Raw genomic sequence first — 24441 nt, forward strand, 5'->3', positions numbered from 1 at the left:
GGAGACATGTAACTATCTTATTTAGTGTCTGAAGGGCAGTACTAAATAAATAATAATAAAAAACATCTTTAAACAAAATAATAAAGGTATGTAAACTTTTGAACGGGGTAATTTCTATTTTTTAAAAAAAATATAAATTCAGCTATTATCTTGTAGACTAAATATAAACATCTGTTATGTGAAATATCTTATTCAGGACAGCACTAAATAAAAAAAAAACAACATGGGATTTTTTTTAATCATCCCTCTTATTTTGTTAACAGTATTAAGATTTAGCAGATTCTGCAAGGGGTGTGGAAACTTTTGGGCACGACTGTAGATGGTGGGTTAAAATGTTTGCATGCAAAGCGTTCTATGATTAAAAAAAAGAAAAGAAAAAAAAAGAAAAAAAAAAGCGATGAAGTAAATAACTTCCGGTCAAAGGGCGCCGCATGTAGGCTCTGTATGAGGGGGCGTTGCTAAGCCCCGCCCACCTGTTACCTTGGAAACATTAGTATCTAACATGTCCGGACTGGAGGGAGCGCGTGAGCGAGGAAAATCAGCTGAAAACTCAAAAACTATCATTGACAACATGGATGCTCCTTTAAATGTATGTATATATGTGCCTTGAACACATTAACCTGTGAAGTGAATTGTAATAGCAGGTTCATTTGTTCGTCGAGAAATTATTCTCAAATTATTTTCTAATTAACGTCGCTAGTAATAGGCTCAATCCCACTTGTCTCCCTACACCCTATATAAAGTACACTATATAGGGGGTGAGGTAATGGCGGCTTCAGCCTAGTGATCTACAGGTGCAACAGGGAACCGTTTGGGATGTGTGTTTTTACACAAACATGATAGATGTAGAAAATGATCAGGGTTAATCGACATTAGTTGTTTTTATCCCCAGGTTATTAATGTATCTAGTTTATGGAGGAGTATCACAGACACTAAGAGAAGTGATTAAGTGTTAGATCAAGTGTGACTTGTTTTGTGTTGAAGGTGAATGAAGCAGGTGAGATGTTTCTTCAGTGGCCATGTCTATCATGTGAAAACATCAATGTGCTGATGGAGCTTTCTGTGGACCAGGTGCAGCTGTAAGTAAGCGAATCTATAAATCTACGCCAATTCACACGATACTCAAGCCTGCGATGTACACCGAGACCTATAAAGATCCTTATGAACAGGTTTCATTATTAGTGTCCACATCTGATTTTGCTGTTAACAAACACACTGTACGGGCAAAAGTTTGTGGACACCTAACCATCACACCCATATAGTAAGTGAGCCTTCCCTAAACAGTTGCCACAAAGTGTGAAGCGCATAATTGTCAAACCTGTGCACAATGCGAGCTCCATGAAGACATGATGTGCCAAATTTGGAGTGGAAGATCTCGAGTGTCCTGCACAGATCCCTGACCTCAACCCCACTGAACACCTTTGGGATGAACTGGAACACCGATTGAACCCGCTCGTGGCTGAATGAGCACAAATCCCCACAGCCACGCTCCACAATCTAGTGAAAATCCTTCTCAGAAGAGTGGAGGTTATTATAATAGCAAAAGGAGGACTACATCTGGAATAGGATGTTCAGTAAGCACGTAAGGGTGAGATGGTCAAGTGTTCACAAACTTTCAGCCATATAATGTATGAATACATTGTTCAGTATGAACAGATAATATGTTCTAAACAGATACAAATACAGATGCTTTAGAGGACTAGGATCACATGGGTCACATGAGACTAGGAACTACAGGGTGTCCCAAAAGTCTCCATATATATGGGACTATGTTTGCCAGCACCACATTGGTTGTACCATGGACATCCACTTCTCGGTTAGTCCACAACACTTCCAGTATTTAAAAATTTGTAAAAAAAAGTTTGGCAACAGTGTCGTGTGTGATGTGATCGCCATGTTTCCAGTAAAAGTCCATCGCAGCCTTGCGACAGCTTCCTGATCCAGCCATGAGAATGATTTCAAAACGTTCTTCTTTTGTCAAAGGCACTGTGTCGGCGATTTGTTCGATGCCGGGGAAACGTGGGCGCCAGGTTGGATTAACGCACTCCGCTCGCATACCGTTGATAAAAAGTCCTTTAGCTTCTTGACATAAACAAAATGATGAATGAAAACTTGTTAATAATTAAACCTTGTTATTAAACTTAACGTAAAATTACTTGTTCTGAGTTGGCGTGCAGGAGCGTGATCAAAAAAGGTGTGCTTCCCAGCTCTCCATTTCCGTCCGCCCTGTCGGAAGGTTAACCTACGTCATATATACTCCTCTCGCACCACATGTGACCCACGACCCAGGAGCAAACACGCCACCAATCCTCACAAAATGTAACACAATCCCAAATAACAGATTACGCTAGCTCGCTGCCAGACCAAACAACCCCAAATTCCAACTTCACAATAAAAAATGGCAAAATGGCTGTAACAGGCATTCTAAAAGCTATTTGTAATATACAGTGCATCCAGAAAGTATTCACAGCGCTTCACTTTTCCTGCATTCTGTTATGTTACAGCCTTATTCCGAAATGGATTAAATTCATTATTTTCCTAATAAACTAAATTTACCACAGGTGGACTCCAGTCAAGTTGTAGAAAGATCTCAAGGATGATCAGTGGAAACAGGATGCACCTGAGCTCAATTTTGAGTGTCACGGCAAAGGCTGTGAATACTTATGTCCATGTGTTTTTTTTGTTTTTCATTTTTAATAAATTTGCAAAGATTTCAAACAAACTTCTTTCACGTTGTCATTATGGGGTATTGTTTGTAGAATTTTGAGGAAAATACATAACAAAATGTGGGAAAAGTGAAGCGCTGTGAATACTTTCCGGATGCACTGTATACCTTTCAGAATTGATGATGCCTTTCCAGATGTGCAAGCTGCCCATTCCATAGGCACTAATGCACCCCTACACTATTAGAGATGCAGCTTTTTGAACTGAGCGCTGATGAAAAGCCGGATGGTCCCTCTCCTCTTTAGTCCTCTTTAGTTTAGAGGACACGGTGTCCATGGTTTCCAAAAAGAATTTCAAATTTCGATTCGTCTGACCGCAGAACAGTTTTCCACTTTGCCTCAGTCCATTTTAAATGAGCTTGCTGGCGTTTCTAGATGATGTTCACATATGGCTTCTTCTTTGCATGATAGCGCTTTACCCAGCATTTGTGGATGGCACGGCGAACTGTGTTCACAGACAGTGAGTTCTGTCGGTGTTTCTGAGCCCATGCAATGATTTCCATTACAGAATCATGCCTGTTTTTAATGCAGTGCCGTCTGAGGGCCTGAAGATCACAGGCATGCAGTATTGATTTTCACCCTTGTCCCTTGCACACAGAGATTTCTCCAAATTCTCTGTTTCTTTTGATGATATCATGTACTGTAGATGATGAGATATTCATAGTCTTCGCAATTTTACGTTGAGGAACATTATTCTGAAATTGTTCCACAAATTGTAGACACAGTTTTTCGCAGATTGGTGAACCTCTGCCCGTCTACTTCTGAAAGACTCTGCCTCTCTAAGATACTCTTTTTATACCCAATCATCTTACTGGCCTGTTGCCAATAAACCTCCAGCTGTTTCTTTTTCTTAAAATGTAACATTTTCTCAGTTTAAACATTTGATATGTTTTCTATGTTCTATTGTGAATAACATATGGGTTTATGAGAGCAAATAATTGCATTCTGTTTGTATTTACATTTTACACAGCGTCTCAACTTTTTTGGAATTGAGGTTGTATAAAAAAAAAGTTCCACATATACCTCTATATGCCTTTTTTCTTTGAAACCATTTTTTAATAGGAAACTAGTTGAGGTGCTGATGACGTGAAATAAAAATATTAAATGCCATGATGTAATAGTGGTATTTTTGGTTATATTTATGTTGCCATTGGTTTGTGAAGGTTTAAATACTAATTTAACAGCTCAGTGTTGAGTTTACAATTGCAATTTCAAATCTTTTTTTCAATTGAATTACTTTCTGGACTCTACTGGACTCGGACACGGCCATTAAGGACTCAGAATTGAGTCCAACTCGGCCCCTTTTGGACTCGGACTCGATTGGTTAAGGACTCGAACTCGACAAAGGTGGACTCGGACCCAATACTAGTAGCTCATGCTGAGGAACCATCAGAGCCAGAATTCAAACACCCTGCTGATATTTTTACCTCCAGGGGGAAAAATGTTTTCCAGGGTTTATAGGAGCACAGTGTATGATTTTATGGTGAAAATTATCAGCGCAAATCATTTCTTTAGAGTGTCCATCATAGAACTTGTGTTTTATTGTGTAAAACTCATCCCTGGATAGTTGTGCCAATTTTTGTGAATCTATGATTTACATATTTATTGCCAACATTTTTCATATCTTCTCTGATGTTAAGATGCTGATTAGACAACCCAGCTAGTGATATTCCTTGGGTTTTATACACTGAAAGGTTATTTGCCCATGTCTTGCAGGTAATAAATGTATTATTAGTCCTGGTTCTGTGCAATACACTAATATGTACAGTATTACAAAGGAACCATATATTACAAGAGAGCGATGATGTTGTAACAAACTTGTAAATATATTTTCTTAGCACATTTGTAGCATACTAATAATAAACGGCAAAGTTTGTACCCATGTATATAAAGACTAGCACTAATGTCCTCTTCTGTCCCATTTGTATGACAGCTAAGAACAATGGTCATACTGTCCATGCATGAACATCACTTTTTCACCATTTTGATTGTAGTATATTATCTTTGGCAACTTTAGAGGCACTTGTTCTATTAAATGTGCCACCAGGGAACACAAATCTGTTCCTCATAAGTGTTTAGCTAAGAAGGAAAATGAGTAAATTGCATTTCAGCGATTTTGGATCAATATAACAATGGACCTCATTTATCAAGCAGGATACAGATGGGTCCATGTGTAAATAGCTTGTATGAGCATTTGCACAAGAAATTTGGTATTCATGAAAATTCTGTAATTTCAGAAAAATCGTTCGGATCCTACTCATGCTCCTGAGTGAATATTTACGCATAAGAAGTCTAACTAATATACACCTCGACTTGTTCGACTTCAGATCATATAACTGGCATGGATTACAATATCTGGAATATACTGTTGAGTTTAAGTTGCTTATTTTTTATTACGTTTACAGCATTTAGCAGGCGGCCTTATCCAGAGGGACTTATAGAAGTTTTTAAGTCTCTATCAGAAGCACATCCTCATGCTAGTACACTAGGTCAAGGACGAAGAACACCAGTGAGAACATTTTGTGAAAACCAGTCGTTTTTAATTATTGGCTTTAATGATAGAATCTTTTTTTAAAACTAAAGAAAGCAAGCCAACACAAATTTATAAATTAAGACAAATATAACTAATCATTCAATTATGACAAAAAGAAAAGGTACTGTATAAATGGTTCAGTGCATAGCCATAAGCCGTAAACAAATGCTTCAGCTGACAGAGGATTTAATGCTCATTTATTATTATTTTTAATCTTATGTATTATTCATTACTTTTATTTGGAATATTCGTAAGCCAAAATAATTTCTGTTTATCAGGTTTTACCTTCATTTTGTGCCCACAACTGTCTGTGCACTTGACCTTTTATGGAGTTTTATGGGTGTCACTACAGTCAGGTCTATAAGAATTTGGACAGTGACACAATTTATATAATGTTGCCTCTGTACACCACCATGATGGATTTGAAACGAAGAAAACAATATGTGATTGAAGTGTAGACTTCCAGCTTTCATTCATGTGTTTGTTTCAGAGTCTGTCCATTTTCACAGGCTCAAATGTAATTGGACAATTGACTGATGAGCAGTTTTATGTCCAGGTGAGGCCTGTTTCCTTGTTGTTTGAATTCGCATTTGGTAGCTATTCATGGGAACTCTCAATATGCGGTCCAAAGGGGTGTCGATGCAAGTGAAGGAGGCCATCATTAAGCTGAAAAACAAAACAAAACAGACCTATCAGAGAGATAGCAGAAACTTTGGGAGTGGCCACATCAACAATTTTGTACATTGTTAAAAAGAAGGAATGTGATGGCGAGCTCAGCAACACCAAAAGGCCTGGAAGATCACGGTAGACAACTAAAGTGGATGATTGCAGAATTCTTTCCTTGCTGAAGAAAAACCCCTTCACAACATCTAGCCAAGTCAAGAACACTCCGGACGAGGTAGGCGTGTCATTGTCAAAGTCTACAATCAAGAAACGCCTTCATGAATGTAAATACAGACAGTTTATAGACAGACACCCAAATTTCTCCATCTGGGGATTAATAAAGTATTATCTTATGTTTACCTCAAGATGCAAACCACTGGTAACATTCAAGAACAGAAAGGCCAGATTAGACTTGCTAAGAAAAAGTCTAATCAGAGCCTGACCAGCTCTGATGCAAGATTACCTTGTACCAGAATGATGGGAAGAGAGGAGTATGGAGAAGGAAAGGAAGGGTTCATGATCCAAAGCATACCACATCATCTGTCAAACATGGTGGAGGAAGTGTTACGGCATGGGCATGTATGGCTGCCGATGGAACTGGACCACTGGTGTTTATTGATGATGTGACTGCTGACAGTGTATAGAGCTATACTTTCTGCTCAGATTCAGTGAAATGCTGCAAAACTGATAGGATAGTGCTTCACAGTACAGATGGATAATGACCCAAAACATACAGAAAAAGTGGGGAAAAAAACCCCCAAGGGCATCTTCAGGCAAAGAAATTAAATGTTATTAAATATCTGATGACCTCAGCCCAATTTAGCATATTTTTCACTTACTGAAGCCAAAACGGAAGGCAGAAAGACCCACAAACAAGCAGTGTCAAAAGGCAGCTGCAGTAAAGGCCTGGGAAAGCAGTTGAAGTAGAGGCCTTCTCAAGGAAGGAAACTCATTTGATGATGTCCATGGGTTCCAGATTTCAGGCAGTCATTTATTGCAAGGGATGTGCATCCAAGTATTAAAAATAATAATTATATTTTCGATTATGGTAGTTTGTCCGGTTACTTTGGGGCCTGTCAAAATGGAGGGCTCTCTGCATAAAATGGCTGCAATTACTAAACAGTTAATAGAGTATTTTTGTTGATTTCAACCCCTTGATTTCAAGCTGAAAGTCTACTCTTCAATCACACCTTGATTGCTTCATTTCAGATCTATTGTAGTGGTGTACAGAGGCAAAATTACGAAAATGGGCACTGTCCAGAGTGGACAGTGACCATTTTATTTTCGTAATTTTGCCTCTGTATGGACCTGAATGTACATGCAAATCAGCTGTGCCATGAACGCGTTTGGAAATTTATTATGTTAATGTAGCGCAATTAATTCATGTGGAACTGATGTTCACTCAGTGAACTTTTTTCAGCTCTTGTAAGCTCTGAAATGTCTTGTTTCAAGCTCCTTGAGATGTCTCACAACCTGAAAGGAAACCTATTTTTCAGCACAAGGAATGTTTAATTTTCTCACCAGGAAGGGTGGAAGTGGCAGCTTTTCCTGTGAAAGGGCTCTAGAGTTGAATGATATAAAGTTTTATATCCCCATAGTTTTGGGAATTTAAAAAAAAGGACATTATGCCTCTAGTTTACAATTTATCCCATTGATTTACAAATAAAAATAATTCAAAGGCAAAGTAAATTAGCCAAAAAAAAAAAAAAAAGTCAATGCTTTACTAACATTTCAACTGACAGAATCCAAAAGCTGCTCAGAGGAAACTAAAGCGATTTAAATGCAGTTGTAAAAGCAATTGTTGATCATAAAAGAGTAAAATATTGTCTTGACAGCATGCAGTTCATGCATATTGTGAGGTATTTAATGAAGGAAGATGGATTCATAGCACTAGAAGTTAATCCTCCAATGAAAAGAGTGAACCTATAGCAAAGAAATAATGAAAAATATACAATAATTTTTTAACAAAAAAAGCTTGATTTTTTTTTTTTCATCTTAAGTATGTTTTACCTATATTACTTTACTTACTTATATTAAAATTCCCAGACTCCCAGACCTAGACTAAATTTTGTAATGTTGAGATCGTTGTACTGGTAAATTGGAAAATGCCAGACGCCGTTACACAAATAATTGTGCTGATTAGGCAATAAAGAGACAGGCTGACTTTCTGTAACATTTTGCTTAGTGGAGTTGCTCTTCTGCTTTCACAGAATTCCAAGTGAACACTTGCTGAAATGTCAGTTTTGGAAATATTGTGTAAACCAGGTCCTGTCTGGAGCTATGAAGGTCCAGAGACATTACACTTGGATTGAATTTAGAGAGAATATAAGCACAGATATAAGCACTGTTTGCACAGCTGTTGGAGGAATTTTGTCTATAACATCCTGTTACTCTGGAAAGTTGATGTATAGTGTAGCGGATTTTGTACACACCACAAAATCAACCCGTACAAGGACAAACACCAGTAGTGCCTTTTCTTGGGTGTTCTTCAGAGTGCTTCCCGCAGACTCATATTACAAGATGTGTTTTCTTTTCAGTATCTTAAATTGATCCACTTAATAAAATGCATAACAGCACCAAAGGCATATTTTTATCTAGAACTCACAAGATTTATGAATTTTGAAAATGAATGAAACAATAATAAAACAAAATGAATATAGCAACTCGTACCTGCAAGCATGAAATGGGACAGTGTTATGACAATCGTCTCTGTTCTTGATTCACAATCTGCAAATACATCATTTAGTTAATACATTGTCCCATCCCTCTAATATGCAGGCAACTACTGTATTCATATTGTACTGTCGTATTGTATTGTATTATAAATTGGACTCAGATCAACATTAACAAGCCTCTGCATGCTCATGACAATGAACATAGGACATAAACTGATACTTGAGATGTTGTACCGTTCATAAAAATATGACGCAATAATTGCGTTTAAAGCGATACAGTATATACAGTGTATAACATGAATAAACCTTGATTTAACACATAACAGGGTCCACAACAATATTGCCACCATATTTTATTCTGATCTCATCGTAACTTCAATTTAATATGCTCTAAGAGCTTGTTTGAGTGTCCGTTAATTGAGACACATACCTCATTTCAGAGTGCTTCCTGCAGACTGAAGAGTGCAGCACCCTGGTCAAAGAGAGGTGGTTATAATGATATGAAACAAACATAAGACTTCTTTCTAATGAAACACATGCAGTGTAGGGCAGTAGTGCAATTATAATGTTTGATAAGTACCATTACAACTGGGCTGTGCATACTGGTAAGCAGGAATCCCAGTCTAGGCTGGACTGGATAATAGCTTTCACATCCTCCCTTCCTACTTCTTGTCTGACTCCACACTCATTCTCGCCATTATGTTGCTCTTGAGAATTGACAGATAGATTGAATGCATTCTGAATAGATTCAAGACTCATGTGATTTGCCTTGTTGCCTGGATCGGTTATTCTAATCCCTTTTGCAAACGGCTCACGACTCAGGAGATCTGCTGGGATGTTCTGTGATCCTGGAAGGTTCTTAAGATCAAAGTTGAAAGGTGCTAACTTTGAGACCCACCGTTGCTCGCAAGCTTGGGCTTGGTCATTATGTATGTTAATGGATCGGTTAGTACTGTGAAGCGAACCCCCTTTAACCAATGAGCAAACATATCACAGACCACCCATTTAAGTGCAAAGAATTCTAACTGATGTGCTGGGCATCTGGCTTGAGAGCAGGACAAGGACTTACTTGCAAATGCAATTGGTCTTGGTTTGAGTTCACCATCATCTGACTGAGAACTGCACCCAAGCCGTCCATTGACGCATCAATAAATAAAAGAAATGGCTTGCTGGAAGGGCCAAAACTAAAGTGTTACTAATAGCCTTCTTAAGCTTTACCAATGACATTTGACAATGTGATGTCCAATCCTTTGGCTTGAGGCATTTGTATGGCATGGCACTCACCTTTACACCTCTGTGTTTAACCCTCTATCCCAACTTTATCTGGAGCAATGGCTTTGCCATACGTGAAAAATCTTCAATAAAGTGTGAATAATAACTGTCCATACCTGGAAAAGATTTGACTTTGGTATAGGAAGGTGTTTTCCCGTCCTCATCCATAAGATCCTTTGCTGTAATCTCATTAATTGCAGAAACTTTTGTAGGATCAACAGCAATAACTTCTGCCATGATTATATGGCCCAAAAATTGGCACTTGTTTGGGGCTAGCTTCAGATTATGTTCTTTCAAACATGCAAACATCAGCTCAAGACGATCCAGGGCTTCCTGTTCACTCTTGCCAAAGACCAAGAGGTCGTCCAAATAACACAGAAGGGACATATAATTTTGATCGCCAAATATTGAGGTCATCATCCTAGCGAATGTAGCTGGACTATTAAACAATCCTTGGGGCATTTGATTGTACTCATAAAGCCCTACAGGTGTAGAACACGCTGTATATTTGTGATAATTTTTGTGTATGGGTATATTATAGAACCCAGATGTAAGGTCCATAGTACTGAAGTAGCAATTGCCACGTACAGCAGCGAGGGCATCAGTCTGGTGAGGTAAGGGATAAGCATCTTTTTTTCAGTTCTCTGGTTCAACCATCTGAAATCTGTACAGATTCTCAGTTCACCTGAAGGTTTTCAGACTAAGACGAGTGGGGAAGATCACTCACTGCTGGACTTACTAATGATCCCTTTCTCCTCCATTTCATCAAGCGTCTGCTCAAGTTTCTGATATTGTGATGGGGGATCTCTCTGTATGGTAACTTGAAGGGTTTCTCGTCCTTCAGTCTAATCCGATGTACAATATCCCTCACTTCATCACACACTACGTTTACATGGACAGCAATAATCTAATTATTGACCTTATTCCGAATAAGACAATATTGTGATTAAGGTGTTTACATGAGTTGCTTTTAGAATATTCCTTTCATGTTCACGTTTTACATGTTATAGAACATAGATCGATTAACAGCACACGTCATTACGTCCCCGAGCCACGGCGTCCGACGTTCCCTCCAGAATTTCACGCATCAACATACAGTTGGTCTTCGTTATGGTACCGTATACAGTTTTGGGTGTTGTTATTTTTAATTTTACGAACGTTTCAAGTGCAGTTAATTATTTGTCATGCTATACATGCAAATAAATGACTGCTTGAAGCCGTGGGCTGCGTCCCAAACCACATACTTACCTACTATATAGTAGCTGAAATACATGTATCTCACCTACTATATAGCAGGTAACTACGTGGTTTTGGACGCAGCCGTGCTCTCTTGTTTGTCGTTAAACGGTTGAGTACTGCCGTGTGTGATCGTGTTCTGTCACAAAATGCGGTGAAAACTCCCACACGACGTTAATAATGTGATTAAGGTGTGTACATGTCTGTAATACATGTCGATAATGCGACTAAAACAGGAATACTCCACACGTCTTAATTCAATTTGTGTTTACTTCGAGTATGAGTTTAGTCGGATTACGGTGATAAAAAATTGCTGTTTACATGCTAGTTTCTTAATCAGAGTATTGTCTTAATCGGGTTAATATCGGATAATTGTTGTCCATGTAAACGTACTGTCTGTCAAGTCTATCCCAGGAGAAAATTGACTCATAATTAACAACAAGCTTGGCCAGCTTTTCCTTCCATTCTTCAGATACATCACATGACTGGATATCTACTTGATATCCGGAGTATCCAGACCCAAGCATTAGCTCCTCTGCTGCATCAGCGACACGTGCATTTAATCACTTCTGAACTATTTTCATTATCACAAGTTGGTGGGTTTTCTTGCTGTGCCTGGTTTCCTGGTGTCTCCGGACACTCAAGCCCCCTGTAGCCAGATTTGTGACAACTGAAACACAGGCCATCTCTACACACCTTGCATGGGAAATCATTAGGGATGGCAGATGTCGATGATTGACTGTTCCCTCTTCCTCGGCTCTTCTCTTGAGTGGAGAGCAGGTTCTCTAGAAGGAACTCTATTCATTGTAGCATGTTCACTGTTAGAGGCTTGGGGGAATGATCTTCCTCTTTAACCTTTGCTACACACTGAGCTCTGCTAGATTTTGTTGAAAGCTTGTCCCTGTGATAACTATCAACCATCGCTTGAACTTCTCCAACAGTCCATTTCTCAACTGTTTTTTTTCCGAAAAGCAGGGTAGAGGGCTGGTTCAAAACAGTGCTTTACAAACTTCATAGCTGCTTCATGACCTGGATCCTCAACCTTTTTTCCTTGTCTCTGCAAACACTCATTGGCGAAGTCAGTGGCTTTATTTAAGTCTTATCCAGTAGTCAAGGCTGCTTTCTGATTGTCTTGGCAAGGTTGAGTAAGGGTCAGCTAGAGGGGTTGTTGTAGAAAGGGACCCTCCAAAGTGCTGTCTGAGAATATAGATAATATCAGGGTCTCTGCCTACGTTCACTAATGGGCTGTTGCGAATCCCAATTCAGACTATATCTTTAGCACGTTCGAGTAGTCTGTCCATTATCTCTGCACCTCGTTCAGATACACTACACTCTTTCTTGGTCAAGTACATTGCATAATTTCCTTCCATTCAGTCACTGTACATCTGTCTGTGCCATCACCACAGAAAAAAATGTGGTTTCTTTATTTCTGGCCTTAGAATCAGATTTACTTTTGACCAGTCGTGTTGCTGCACTGTAGTACTTGTCTGTGGAGGGGTCATTGCACCATTAGATTCCTGAGTCCTTGGGCTTGCAAAACTTGAGGCGACTTGTGCTCTTATTTCACTACCTAATTGTTTGACTAGATTTACTAGGGCTTGTTTTAAATCCCCAGGCTTACCTTGACTGAAGATGGGGGCAAATTTGTCTCCTCAACCTACACCATCACCTGGTCTGTGTATTACCAGTGGGGACAGTGTAGAAACCCTGGCCCTGTGCTCAATCATACTAGCCAACGGTTTCCCCTGTCCTATCTCTGTGGTAATTATAAAAATTTCACACCATTACAACGGTATACTGTATATCCTTTTGGTTCTGTCAGTAAACATAATGTGAAGATTTTTGATTACATCCACATGAGAGAGACGGTAGTTATGATCTAAGATAGCAAAATGTCACGTAACATGCTTCAGGACATGGTGGAAGGCAGTGGTAAACAAGGACATTGCCTTAATTGTGTACTGCACCAACTGGACTGGGTGACTGAAATTAGAAGGAGAAAAAGCCTCTATTTGTCACGTTACAGCACAGTGAAATCCTTTTCTTCGCATGCCCAAGCTTGTTAGGAAGTTGGGGTTAGAATGCAGGGTCAGCCATGAAATGGCACTCTGGAGGCGTAAATAGATGCTCAGTCCCATTTCTTCTGAGGTCTTAAAGAAAGAAATGGACAGAAAAGGTTTATTAATGTTGTGGAAGCAGAATTAGAGGTCCTCTTATTGGGGCCTACTGATATTTGCAAGCAAATAGCCTATATTTCCATCATGGAATATATGACTACTTTTAAAAATGCAAAGACAAAGCTTGATAAATCATTCTGCTGAATTAATCACAATGCGCTACAGGCTTTGGCCAATGAATTTTTTCCGACTTTCATGCATTTACTTTGGAAAAGTGAAGAGCAACCACGGAAGAACTACATTTGGATGTGATGGTCAGGTGTCCACATACCTTTGGCCATGTAGTGCATTTGATGTAGAAAAAATCCAACGTTGGCAAACCTCATCTTCATCAACCTCACTTTTTATACAGGGGCATTGTCATGCTGGAACAGGTTTGGGCATCTTAGTATCATATCTTACTATCACATCTTAGTATCACATCTTAGTATCACATCTTAGTATCATATCAGTATAAACTGATCTATTGACTGCACTTTGGGATTTGGTATGCATTTGTCCTTTGGGGTTCATCTTTGTTTTAGAACAAATGCAATATATGGCCAAAAGTATGTGGATACCTGACCATTACACCCATATGTGGTTCTTCGCCAGATTTTTGCCACAAAGTTTGAAGCACACAATCGTTTATAATGTCTTTGTATGTTGAAGCCTGACAATTTTCTCTTCACTGGAAGTAATGGGCTGAACCTGTTCCAGCATGACAATTCAAAGCGAGGTCCATGAAGACATGGTTTGCCAGCGTTGGACTGGAAGAACTCAAGTGGCCTGCACAGAGCTCATCCTAGTCAGGGTTGCAGTGGACCAGGAGTCTATCATGAGAACACTTGGCATGAGGTATGATACACCTTAGATAGGATGTCAGTGCTCCTTTTTCTATATCAAATACACTACGGGGTGTCCCAAAAGTCTCCATACATCGGGGGCATTAACACAATGGCTCTGTGTACAAAGCGAGGTCTATGAAGATGAAGTTCATCAAGGTTGGTGTGAAAGAACTTGAGCCCTGACCTCAACCCCAGGCCTCCTCACCTAACATCAGTACCTGACATCACTAATACTCTTGTAGCTGAATGCGCACAAATCCCCACAGCCACGCTCCAAAATCTAGTAGAAAGTCTTCCCAGATGAGCGGAGGTTATTATAACAGCAAAGCAGGGACTACATCGACAAGCACATATGGGTGTGATGGTCAGGTGTCCACAAACTTTTGGCCATATAGTGTGCATATCGTCCTACTCCTGCTACATATTTACCTTTGATGTTGTCAAGCAACAGCTGTAAGAGGGCCATAATAAATGAGATTTGCTGGCATGTGAAGGTCATCTCCTTGGCCCACCAAAATCCTGCAATAAAGTAGTCCAACACCGAGGCCTCCTTCACACAAGTTTGGTGTTTCTTCAAATCAAGTACATCCGCTAATTGTCTAAACAAGGGAGACAAGAAACACAGGGGGAAAAGATACAGGAAAACTAGATGTACATTTTCTGACTGTGAGTCACTATTTCACTTTGCATTGTCACTTTTGTACAGGGAAAATAATCTGCTTGCAAATATCAGTAGTCCACATCAAGAGGAGCTCTGATTCTGTGTCCAGAACATTAGTGAACCTTTTCTGTCAATTTCTTTTATTATTAAGGCCTAATAAGAATATGGCCTGAGCATCTATTTCAGTCACCCAGTCCAGCCGGGGCACAACCTAAAATCGTCCTTCATTACCTGTTCCTGTGTGTTCTAGTTATACAGTAGTGTGTTCTCATTATACCGTTTAAAACTGTTTAGAAACGCTTTTTAAAAAGAAGCTTAAAATAGTGTACAGCTGACAAGATTTTTATTGGGCATTTGCCATCTTACACCATTACTGCAGACTCTCTAATGTGGATGTCAGTAAAAAGCTTCACATTATGTTTACTGAGAGTACAGTATATACGGTAAATACAGATAGTACAAAGCTTCCAGTGCGAGAGAGTCCAGAGAAGGTTTCACACAAAAGTCTGCTATCAGCAGTTCGGATGTTAGAGAGAATATACTATATATAAGAGCAACATTTAAAAAAAAAAGAGAAGTATTATGCAAGCCTGTCTCACTTTTTGCCTAATCAGTACTATTACTTGTGTCCCAGTAACATTCCCTTCAGGTTCCTCTAACTATATTTATATAAGGCCCCTTGTGATAATATCCCTGTGACAATTCCACCTTTGATGTGACATACGTAGCAACCAACAAATTTCAACTGATAATCAAACAGAAACGTCTTAGTTAAAAAAAGGGGGAAAATGACACAAACCTGGTTGCATGAGTGTGCACATTGTTTTATAACGAGGTGTGTGACATTCAAATGGTTCAGAAGTAATTATCATACACCTTTCATCAAATAATTATTCTGATTAACCCAAAATAAACACTGTGTATTATTGCTGCTTCAATACTATTTCATGACATCTTGCTGGTTTCATCCAACTGCTGAAGCAATGGTCTGCAAAGATCTTTCAAAGCACGTATGGGATTTTATTGTCGAAATCAGGAGGGGGGTACAAAATAATTTCCAGAACATTAGATGTACCATAGAACAAAATGAAGGTAGAAAAAATTGTGACATTACCAAGAATAGGACATCCTTCCAAAGTAGACAAAAGGGCACAAAGAAAACTTATCAGAGAGGGTTTTTTTTTTTTTTTTAGGGAGGTTTTTACCCCAAACTGGGTGCCAAAATTTGTTATGGTCTGATAAGAACAAGGTAAAACTTAGGGAATAATTCTAAAAGATATGTTTGGCACAAAAACAAGACTGTTTACCACCCAAATAATACCAACCTTACTGTGAAGCATGATGGTGGCAGCATCATATGGATCTGCTTCTCTTCAGCTTGGACTGGGGTTGTATTCATGATAAAGGAATTTATGGATAGTGAAGGCACCAAACCTGCAAAGACCGAGTGCTGTATTACAAGCAAAAGGTGTTTTAACAAAGTCTTAATTAAGGTATCTGCACACTTATGGTAAGTTTTTGTTTTATTAAAATGTTTGTATTTGTCTTTCACTTGAATTTTGTTATATCAGATTAAAGCTGGAAAAAGATCTAGCATGATTGATCTAGCTTTGATTTTGACATCACAAAAACCCGCACTTTAAACAGGGCTTTTAATTTGAGACTTTTTATATCCACTTTAGGTTATATGTTAAAATTGTACTTATCTACTCACTCACTCTCAGTAATCAGCATTTTATACTGATTACAGTATTTCTTGTTAGAAAAACCACTAGTGTTTGATTGAATGTGAGACATGTTTGTGGTGTTTTGTTAACTGTGGTATATTGGGTTTTGGTAGGTAAAAAATTTGGTAGGTACCAAAAAAATTTGGTAGGTCTAGTACAATTTGTACATAAAGTGAACTATTTTACCAAGCCTCCTGTTAATGCAAAAATGTGTGAAGAGCTTGAAAAAGTCAAGTTGGTCATGAATAATGCTTGTTAGCATTTATAGTAACAACTATAGTAAAAACTCATTCACAATTCAAATTTAAGCTGGCTAGCTTGTTGCTATCAAAACAAACGCTCATGTTTTTTTTTTTCTCTCCTATTTTGTAGCTCGACGTGCCCAGCTTGAAACTGATAAAATTCAGAGTTCCCATTTCGAGTTTAGGTTGAATGCAGCATTAAAATGAGTGTCCATACAAGTCCCTGTGAATGAGTTGTTACTATAGTAACAATAACGAATGCAATTAATGAATGCATTAATATTAATCTGTGATTAGCAACTGGAACTAGTGTCAGAGCTGCTGTTATAGAAAAATCAATCTTCTGGCCAATCAGAATCCAGAATTCAAAAGCACTATAGTATAACAGTTAATAAGCGATGTCAACACAAACATTAGTACTTCTCATAGAGAGTTGCATAGCATATCTCGTGTGAAGTGTATTTGACATTACAGTGAAGAAAGAATTTGAATGTGATTCTGACATTTCTCTTCTGCCAGGATTGTTATCCACAGAAGGAACATTCTTGGGCTTGGAGAAGGTCGAGAACTGTCCTTCATCGCAGGTGGATTTTCATCTGAATGACAGGGACATTTTAAGCTCATTTTAGCTTAATAAGCAATAATTAAATAATAGACAAAATACCTGATTAAAAGAAAAAGCTGTGTCTTGATATATTGCGAGTGGACAACTAACAATATACTTAATATGCCATTTTCTTAAAAAAACAAACAAACTAACAACAACTTATGAATAGTATTATAATTTATAATAAGACTAATAAGACATTACTTTTATTTGATTAGAAATCAGAAAACAAAATGAATTTAAATAAAAAAGAAAAATATTTTTGTCTTCGCTACAGTTCATGGAATAGTTCAACTCAACCTGTTCTTTGTATGAGCGCTTCTCACTAAATTTGCTCGGCAAATTGATATTGCGAAGTTTGCGGCAGACTGTTTGTAGAAGCAGAAGGAGAAGTAGCAGAGCAAAGCTGTGACTTAATATCTAGATCATTTTCCTGTTATGTACTCCGATATCGTTTAGCCACTGTAACACCAGTCACTCAAGTTTTACTTCAAAATTCAGTGTAAGCCCAAATTAATTTGCTGAGTCTGGATATCAAATAGAAAGTTGCGGTCGGAAGGTTCCACGCACTCTTCATGAAAATGAATTTCATGGCAACATTGGGCTTTCAATAATTTCTTTGAATTGTTCTTTTTCTGAGGCAGAATGATTGCGTGACATAGATTAATAAAAAACAAGAATTTGGTTCACAAGTTTGAATTTATTTGGGGTTTTCTGTAGTCAACACAAGGTCAAAAATATACATACAGCGCATCTAATATTTAGTTGAATGTCCCTTAGCAAGTTTCACCTCGAGCGGACGCTTTTGGTAGCCATCAACCAGCTTCTGGCAGAATTCTGGTTGGATATTTGACGACTCTTCTTGGCAGAATTGGTAAAGTTCAATGACATTTGTTGGTTTCCTGGCCCTGACTCGCCTTTTAAGCACAGTCCACAAATTTCGATAGGGTTGAGATCAGGACTTTGGGAAGGCCATTCCAAAAGCTTAATGTTAGCCTGCTTTATCCATTCTACAACCAGCTTTGATGTGTGTTTGGGGTCATTGTCCTGTTGGAACACCCAATTGTGTTCAAGTTTCAATCGTCTGGCTGATGGTATGAGATTATGCTAAATAATTCTAAGGTAGTCCTCCTCCTTCATTATTCCATCCACTTTGTGCAGTGCACCAGTTCCACTGGCAGCAAAACAGCCCCAGAGCATACTGCTACCACCACCATGCTGAACAGTTAGTACAGTGTTCTTTACTCCTCCAAACATATCTCTGGTCATTGTGTACAAACAACTCAATCTTTGTCTCATCCATGGCGATTTAAAACTCGTATGACTGTAGACTAAGGATGGGCGATATGGACTTCAAACTATATCACGATATGTTCTGGTATTTATTGCGATAACGATATCAGTGATGATATAAATATAGTACCGTGCACCGCTGTTTTTGGCTACAAGTGACAGCTGTGTGCAGTCTTGAGAGCCTCAGAAACACAAACATTGATCTAAAAGTAAAAGTGATTTTCTGGAAGCAAACCAGTTCCAGATTGGAGAGATATTGTAGCTCCTCGTTTAGTGATGAACTCCTCCTCAGCTTCACGTCCACCTTCCGCTATACTTCTTTTCGCTCTGCACGTGAGCTGTGAACGGATCACACACAGCAATACATCATCAACTAGGCTTTATTGTTATTATCACAGGAAGACTCATTCTTATCGAGGGGAGAATTTCTACCAGTATATCGCAAACGATCGCCCATCCCTACTGTAGACAGTGACACTGATGTTCCAGAAGCTTCCAGTTCATGGCAGGCCTGTGCCTTGGTGGTTCCTGGGTTTTTCCTGACCATCTGAACCAATTTCCTCTCAGCTGATGGTGACAGTTTGGGTCTTCTGCCAGACCTTGGCAAAGTGGCTACACTTCCTAATAACTTGTACTTGCATACAATTGTTTGAACTGATGATCTTGGAATCTGCAATTGTTTAGAAATGGATCCAAGAGACATTCCTGACTTGTGTAAATCCACCATCCTCTTTTTCAGATCTGCACTGTGCTCCTTGGACTTTCCCATAGTACTCTGTGTTGGTCAATCCAATGAGTGCTGTCACACAACCCCTTTTTATGTTGGCACAGAGAAGCTGGCAGCTGTAGTCAATCATGATCACTAACAGGAAATTAAAAGGCCTTGGTCTTCGCAAATTAAAGGACATTTTGGAATTTTCAGCACCACTGAATTAATAATCTAAGTGTTTGTATGTATATTTTTGACCCTGTATGTATAATTTTGGTCCTGTGTTGATTACAGAACACCCCAAATGAATTAAAACTTGTGAACCAAATTCTTTTATTTTTTTATTTTTTTATTAAAGATGTATTTTGTACAATCATTCTGCCCCAGAAAAAGAAATGTTCAAAGAAATTACTGAAAGCCCAATATTGCCATGACATTCATGTCCACGATGAGTGTATGTAAACTTCTGGCTGCAACTGTAGCTGTTTGCTAAGTGACAAATACTTTGTTAAGCTACACTATAAACTTTAAAAAGTATCATTCAATAGATGGCAGAAACATATCCCAAAACAGTCCATACAATATCAAGCATTGTAATACAATTTCAGTTGTGTTTCATACAGCAGATACCTTGCATTCAATCTGATTGTAATGTAAAGCATTAAAAATACCTGATATTACTAAAATATCATATCTGACTTTTTAGATAAATCATACATGAAATCCATTGGTCATTGTTCCCTGATTGACAAATAAGGAAACTAGTGCTAGGGTTTGATAGAGTGTGTGACAATTGTATTGTAGTGCATTTTGGACATGAAGCATCGTGTTATTGCGAGGGTTTTTAAAAAAAAATTTTTTTAATAACTACTAACAAGCATTATTCATGTGCAACATCTTGGCACTAACAGGAGGCTTGGTACAATAGTTCACTTTATGTACAAAATATACTAGACCTACCTAAACCAAATGTACTACAGTTAACACAACACTCACATTCTATCAAACACTTGTGGTTTTTCTAACAAGAAACACAATCAGAACGCAATAAAATAAAAAATAAAAAACTGGCAACAATAAATAAAAAGTGCTCGATAGCAAAATTGAGTGGTGCTATATGTGGTGCAGCAGGTATCGTAGCCGTCCCTGACCAGGATAAAACGATTACATGAGTGAGTCATGTGACTGAGTGGATAAGTAAAATTCTAACGTAACCTACAGTGGATATAAAAAGTTTATGCACCCAGTTACAGTTGCAGGTTTTTGCCATGTAATAATCAAGATAAACCATGTGAAATTTATCTTCTTATTAATTAACACTTTAATTATGGATGGCTATCAGGATGTGAAGAGACTTTCAACCAGTATATCAAAAAATGTTTATGAAAAACATTGCCTATCCTACCTTTAACTAAACTTTTCCAAAGTTTTTATGTAGTAAGGACTCATTTTCCCAGGGCCATATTAACCTTTTAACACATTTCAATGAATAACAGCATACATAAGTTTAAAATCCATCCTTCAGCCACACTTGAAATTTATGAAAGTTGTGAACTTTGAACATGAACTAGGTTACACACGCTGAACCCTCATTTGTGCTGCTCTAAAAATAGCTGTTACAGTCTACATTGATACGGTCATACAGTTCAACTCCATGCATGAACATTAGTGAAATGTATACACTAAACTGAAGAAATGCCATAGTGTGGCCTATAAAACGCAGTAAAGGCTCATTAAAGGAACAAAAGTGTGGAAATGATCCATTTAGAGGGTAGGTTGTTTTTTTTTTTCGCTTGGCTGTTCACAAAATACATTGTCCGAGGTCACTAAAATTTCCCAGTGTGAGCAGTGGTTTCATTTGTGCATTTGAGGAAACTTCCTGGTAGGTCTGCCTTAAAAAGGCATGTGTGTAGCGTGTGTGTGTGTGTGTGTGTGTGTGTGTGTGTGTGATGACCACTCTAACAATATATGGGAATTTAGGAAGTGTAATCACTGATGGCCTTAACATTGGGAACATATTAGGTAAGACTAGTTTGTAGTTTTGGAATTCAACATAAAACACCAACTAGTATCAGTATAAGTACAATTTCATGTCCAAATTTTGCTACAGTTTTTCAAAGCAACCATTATCCAGAGGATGGTGCTATGGTGAAATTTATCTTCTGAGGAATGATGTGAAATCAAGATAAATCAGTCAGATCTTTTTCCACCTTTAATGTGATCTAACAAAATTCTAGTGGAAAATGAATAGAAACGTTTTAAGACAGAAAAACTTTCCACAACCTGGTTGCATAATCCCTGGTGTGCAGATCCCTTAACTAAGACTTTGTTAAAACACCTTTTGCTTATAAACACAGCACTCAAGTCTTTTTGGTTAAAAAAGTCTACCAATTTCTTGTTTGGCAGTTTTATTTCACTCTTCTTTGCAAAAATTCTTCAAATATCTCAAATTGCAAGATGACCTCCTATGCACAGTCCTCTTCAAGTCATTCCACATATTTTCAGTAGGATTTAGACCTGGGTTTAGACCAGGCCATTTGAAAACATTGGTCTTCTTCTTCTGTAGCCATTCCTTTGTTGTCTTTGCTTGTGTTTTGGGTCATTATTATGCTGGAAGGTGACATTTTTTCTTCATATATTGCTGACTGAGAGAGGCCTGCAAGTTTTGTGCCTGAGCTATCCTTAAATTCCTTTATCTTGAGTAGAAAGTCATTCCAAGCTGAAGAGAAGCAGAACCATAGCATGATGCTGCCACTACCATGCTTCACTGTATTCTTTGGGTGGTAATCTGTCTTATTTTTGTGCCAAACATATCTTCTAGAATTCTGCCCAAAAAGTTTTTCCCTAATAAGTTTTCTTCTTGTCCTTTTTTTCTATACGAGAAGGACGTACTGTTCTTGGTAATGTCACTGTACTGCCCCATTTTTTCCACTTGTTCATGATGGCCTTCATGTTGTTCTACGGTACATCTAATGTTCTGGAAATCCTTTTGTACGGCTCTCCTGATTGATACATTTCAACAATAAGATCCCGTACATGTTTTGTAAGATCTTCAGCAGTTGGATGAAACCAGGAAGATGGCAAGAAAATCGTACAGAAACTGCAATAATACACAGTCTTTATTTTGGGTTAATCAGAATAACTTCTTTGAGGACAGGTGTATGATAATTACTTCTGAACCTTTTGAATGTCACATGCCCCATTGTAAAAGCGTGTGCACACTCGTGCAACCAGGTTTTTGTAGTTTCCCCCACGTTTTTCTTTTCCCCTTAGACGTTTCTAATTGATAATCAGTTGAAATTTATCGATTGTTAAGTCACATTAAAGGTGGAAGATGATCTGCCTTGATTTCGGCTTGATTTATGCATGTGCACAAAAGTACAGAAATATTTTGCGGGGGATAAAATTATTGAGGTCACGACTTTTGGCTGGAAGGTAATATCAGAGAAATTTGACATTTACATTTATTCATTTAGCAGATGCTTTTATCCAAAGCGACTTGCAAATGAGGAAATACAAGCAAAAATAGCCTGGTGCCATTCTTTGCAAGAAAGGCATAGTGACACAACTGTAACTGTTAGACAAAAAGTGAGACAGGCTTGCATAATAGCGGGCTTATGTGTGAAACCTTCTCTGGAATCTATTGCACTGGAAGCTTTGTACTATCTGTATTTACTGTATATACTGTACTGTCAGTAAACATAATGTGAAGCTTTTTACTGACATCCACATTAGAGAGTCTGCAGTAATGGTGTAAGATGGCAAATGCCCAATAAATATCTTGTCAGCTGTACACTATTTTAAGCTTCTTTTTTAAGCTTTTCTAAACAGTTTTAAACGGTATAATGAGAACACATAAAGCTCTGGACATTGAAGTAGTGATGATTGAGAATTTATTGGAAGCATCAGGTCATCAAGGATGATTTGAGGTTGGGCCCCGTCTGGACTGGGTGACTAAAATAGATGCTCAGGTCTTATTCTTATTAGGCCTTAATAAAAGAAATGGACAGAAAACTGTGAATGATTTCTGCTGTGTGTTGCTCGGTTTTTTCTTCTCAATGAAATATTTGGAAAAAGGAAGAAATGTTCAGTAGAAATGTTCAGCAGAAATGTCCAGCAGAAATGTCCAGCAGAAATGTTCAGCAGAAATGTTCACTAGAAATGTTCACTAGAAATGTTCAGCAGAAATGTTCAGCAGAAATGTTCAGAAGAAATGTTCAGCAGAAATGTTCAGCAGAAATGTTCAGCAGAAATGTTCACTATAAATGTTCAGCAGAAATGTTCAGCAGAAATGTTCACTAGAAATGTTCAGCAGAAATGTTCACTAGAAATGTTCAGCAGAAATGTTCAGCAGAAATGTTCACTAGAAATGTTCAGCAGAAATGTTCACTAGAAATGTTCAGCAGAAATGTTCACTAGAAATGTTCAGCAGAAATGTTCACTAGAAATGTTCAGCAGAAATGTTCAGCAGAAATGTTCACTAGAAATGTTCAGCAGACATGTTCACTAGAAATGTTCAGTAGAAATGTTCAGCAGGAATGTTCACTAGAAATGTTCAGCAGACATGTTCACTAGAAATGTTCACTAGAAATGTTCAGCAGACATGTTCACTAGAAATGTTCACTAGAAATGTTCAGCAGACATGTTCACTAGAAATGTTCAGTAGAAATGTTCAGCAGAAATGTTCACTAGAAATGTTCAGCAGACATGTTCACTAGAAATGTTCACTAGAAATGTTCAGCAGAAATGTTCACTAGAAATGTTCAGTAGAAATGTTCAGCAGGAATGTTCACTAGAAATGTTCAGCAGAAATGTTCACTAGAAATGTTCAGCAGAAATGTTCACTAGAAATGTTCAGCAGAAATGTTCACTAGAAGTGTTCAGCAGAAATGTTCAGTAGAAATGTTCAGTAGAAATGTTCAATAGAAATGAAACTGGACATAGTTTGTTTGAGCTGAAATTTTAAAAAAAAAAAAAAGGAAAAAATAAAATAATAGAAATGGACAGAAAAAGAAATGTCAGAAATGTCCAGGTCTGGACACAGAATCTGAGGTCCTCTAGTTGTGAACTACTGCTTGATGTTTGCAAGCAGATTT

The 24441-nt window shown here is 38.1% G+C and overlaps 1 protein-coding gene across 3 annotated transcripts in view; it reads left to right on the plus strand.

Moving 5' to 3' along the window:
• Window positions 1-219: 219 nt before the first annotated feature.
• The window catches only part of cabcoco1 (ciliary associated calcium binding coiled-coil 1), a 38375-nt gene continuing 14153 nt past the window's right edge, over window positions 220-24441 (plus strand). The window contains exons 1-3 of one of the 3 annotated variants that reach the window (XM_053640079.1): window positions 220-589; window positions 985-1079; window positions 13979-14116. In XM_053640079.1, coding sequence (XP_053496054.1) covers window positions 503-589; window positions 985-1079; window positions 13979-14116 — 320 coding nt within the window. In that variant the 5' untranslated portion in view covers window positions 220-502. Of the gene's footprint in view, window positions 590-984; window positions 1080-13956; window positions 14117-24441 lie in introns of those variants that run through there. The other 2 variants (XM_053640080.1, XM_053640081.1) reach the window with 2 other exon arrangements.

This window comes from Ictalurus furcatus, chromosome 13, assembly GCF_023375685.1.
Source record: "Ictalurus furcatus strain D&B chromosome 13, Billie_1.0, whole genome shotgun sequence".
NCBI lineage: Eukaryota > Metazoa > Chordata > Actinopteri > Siluriformes > Ictaluridae > Ictalurus > Ictalurus furcatus.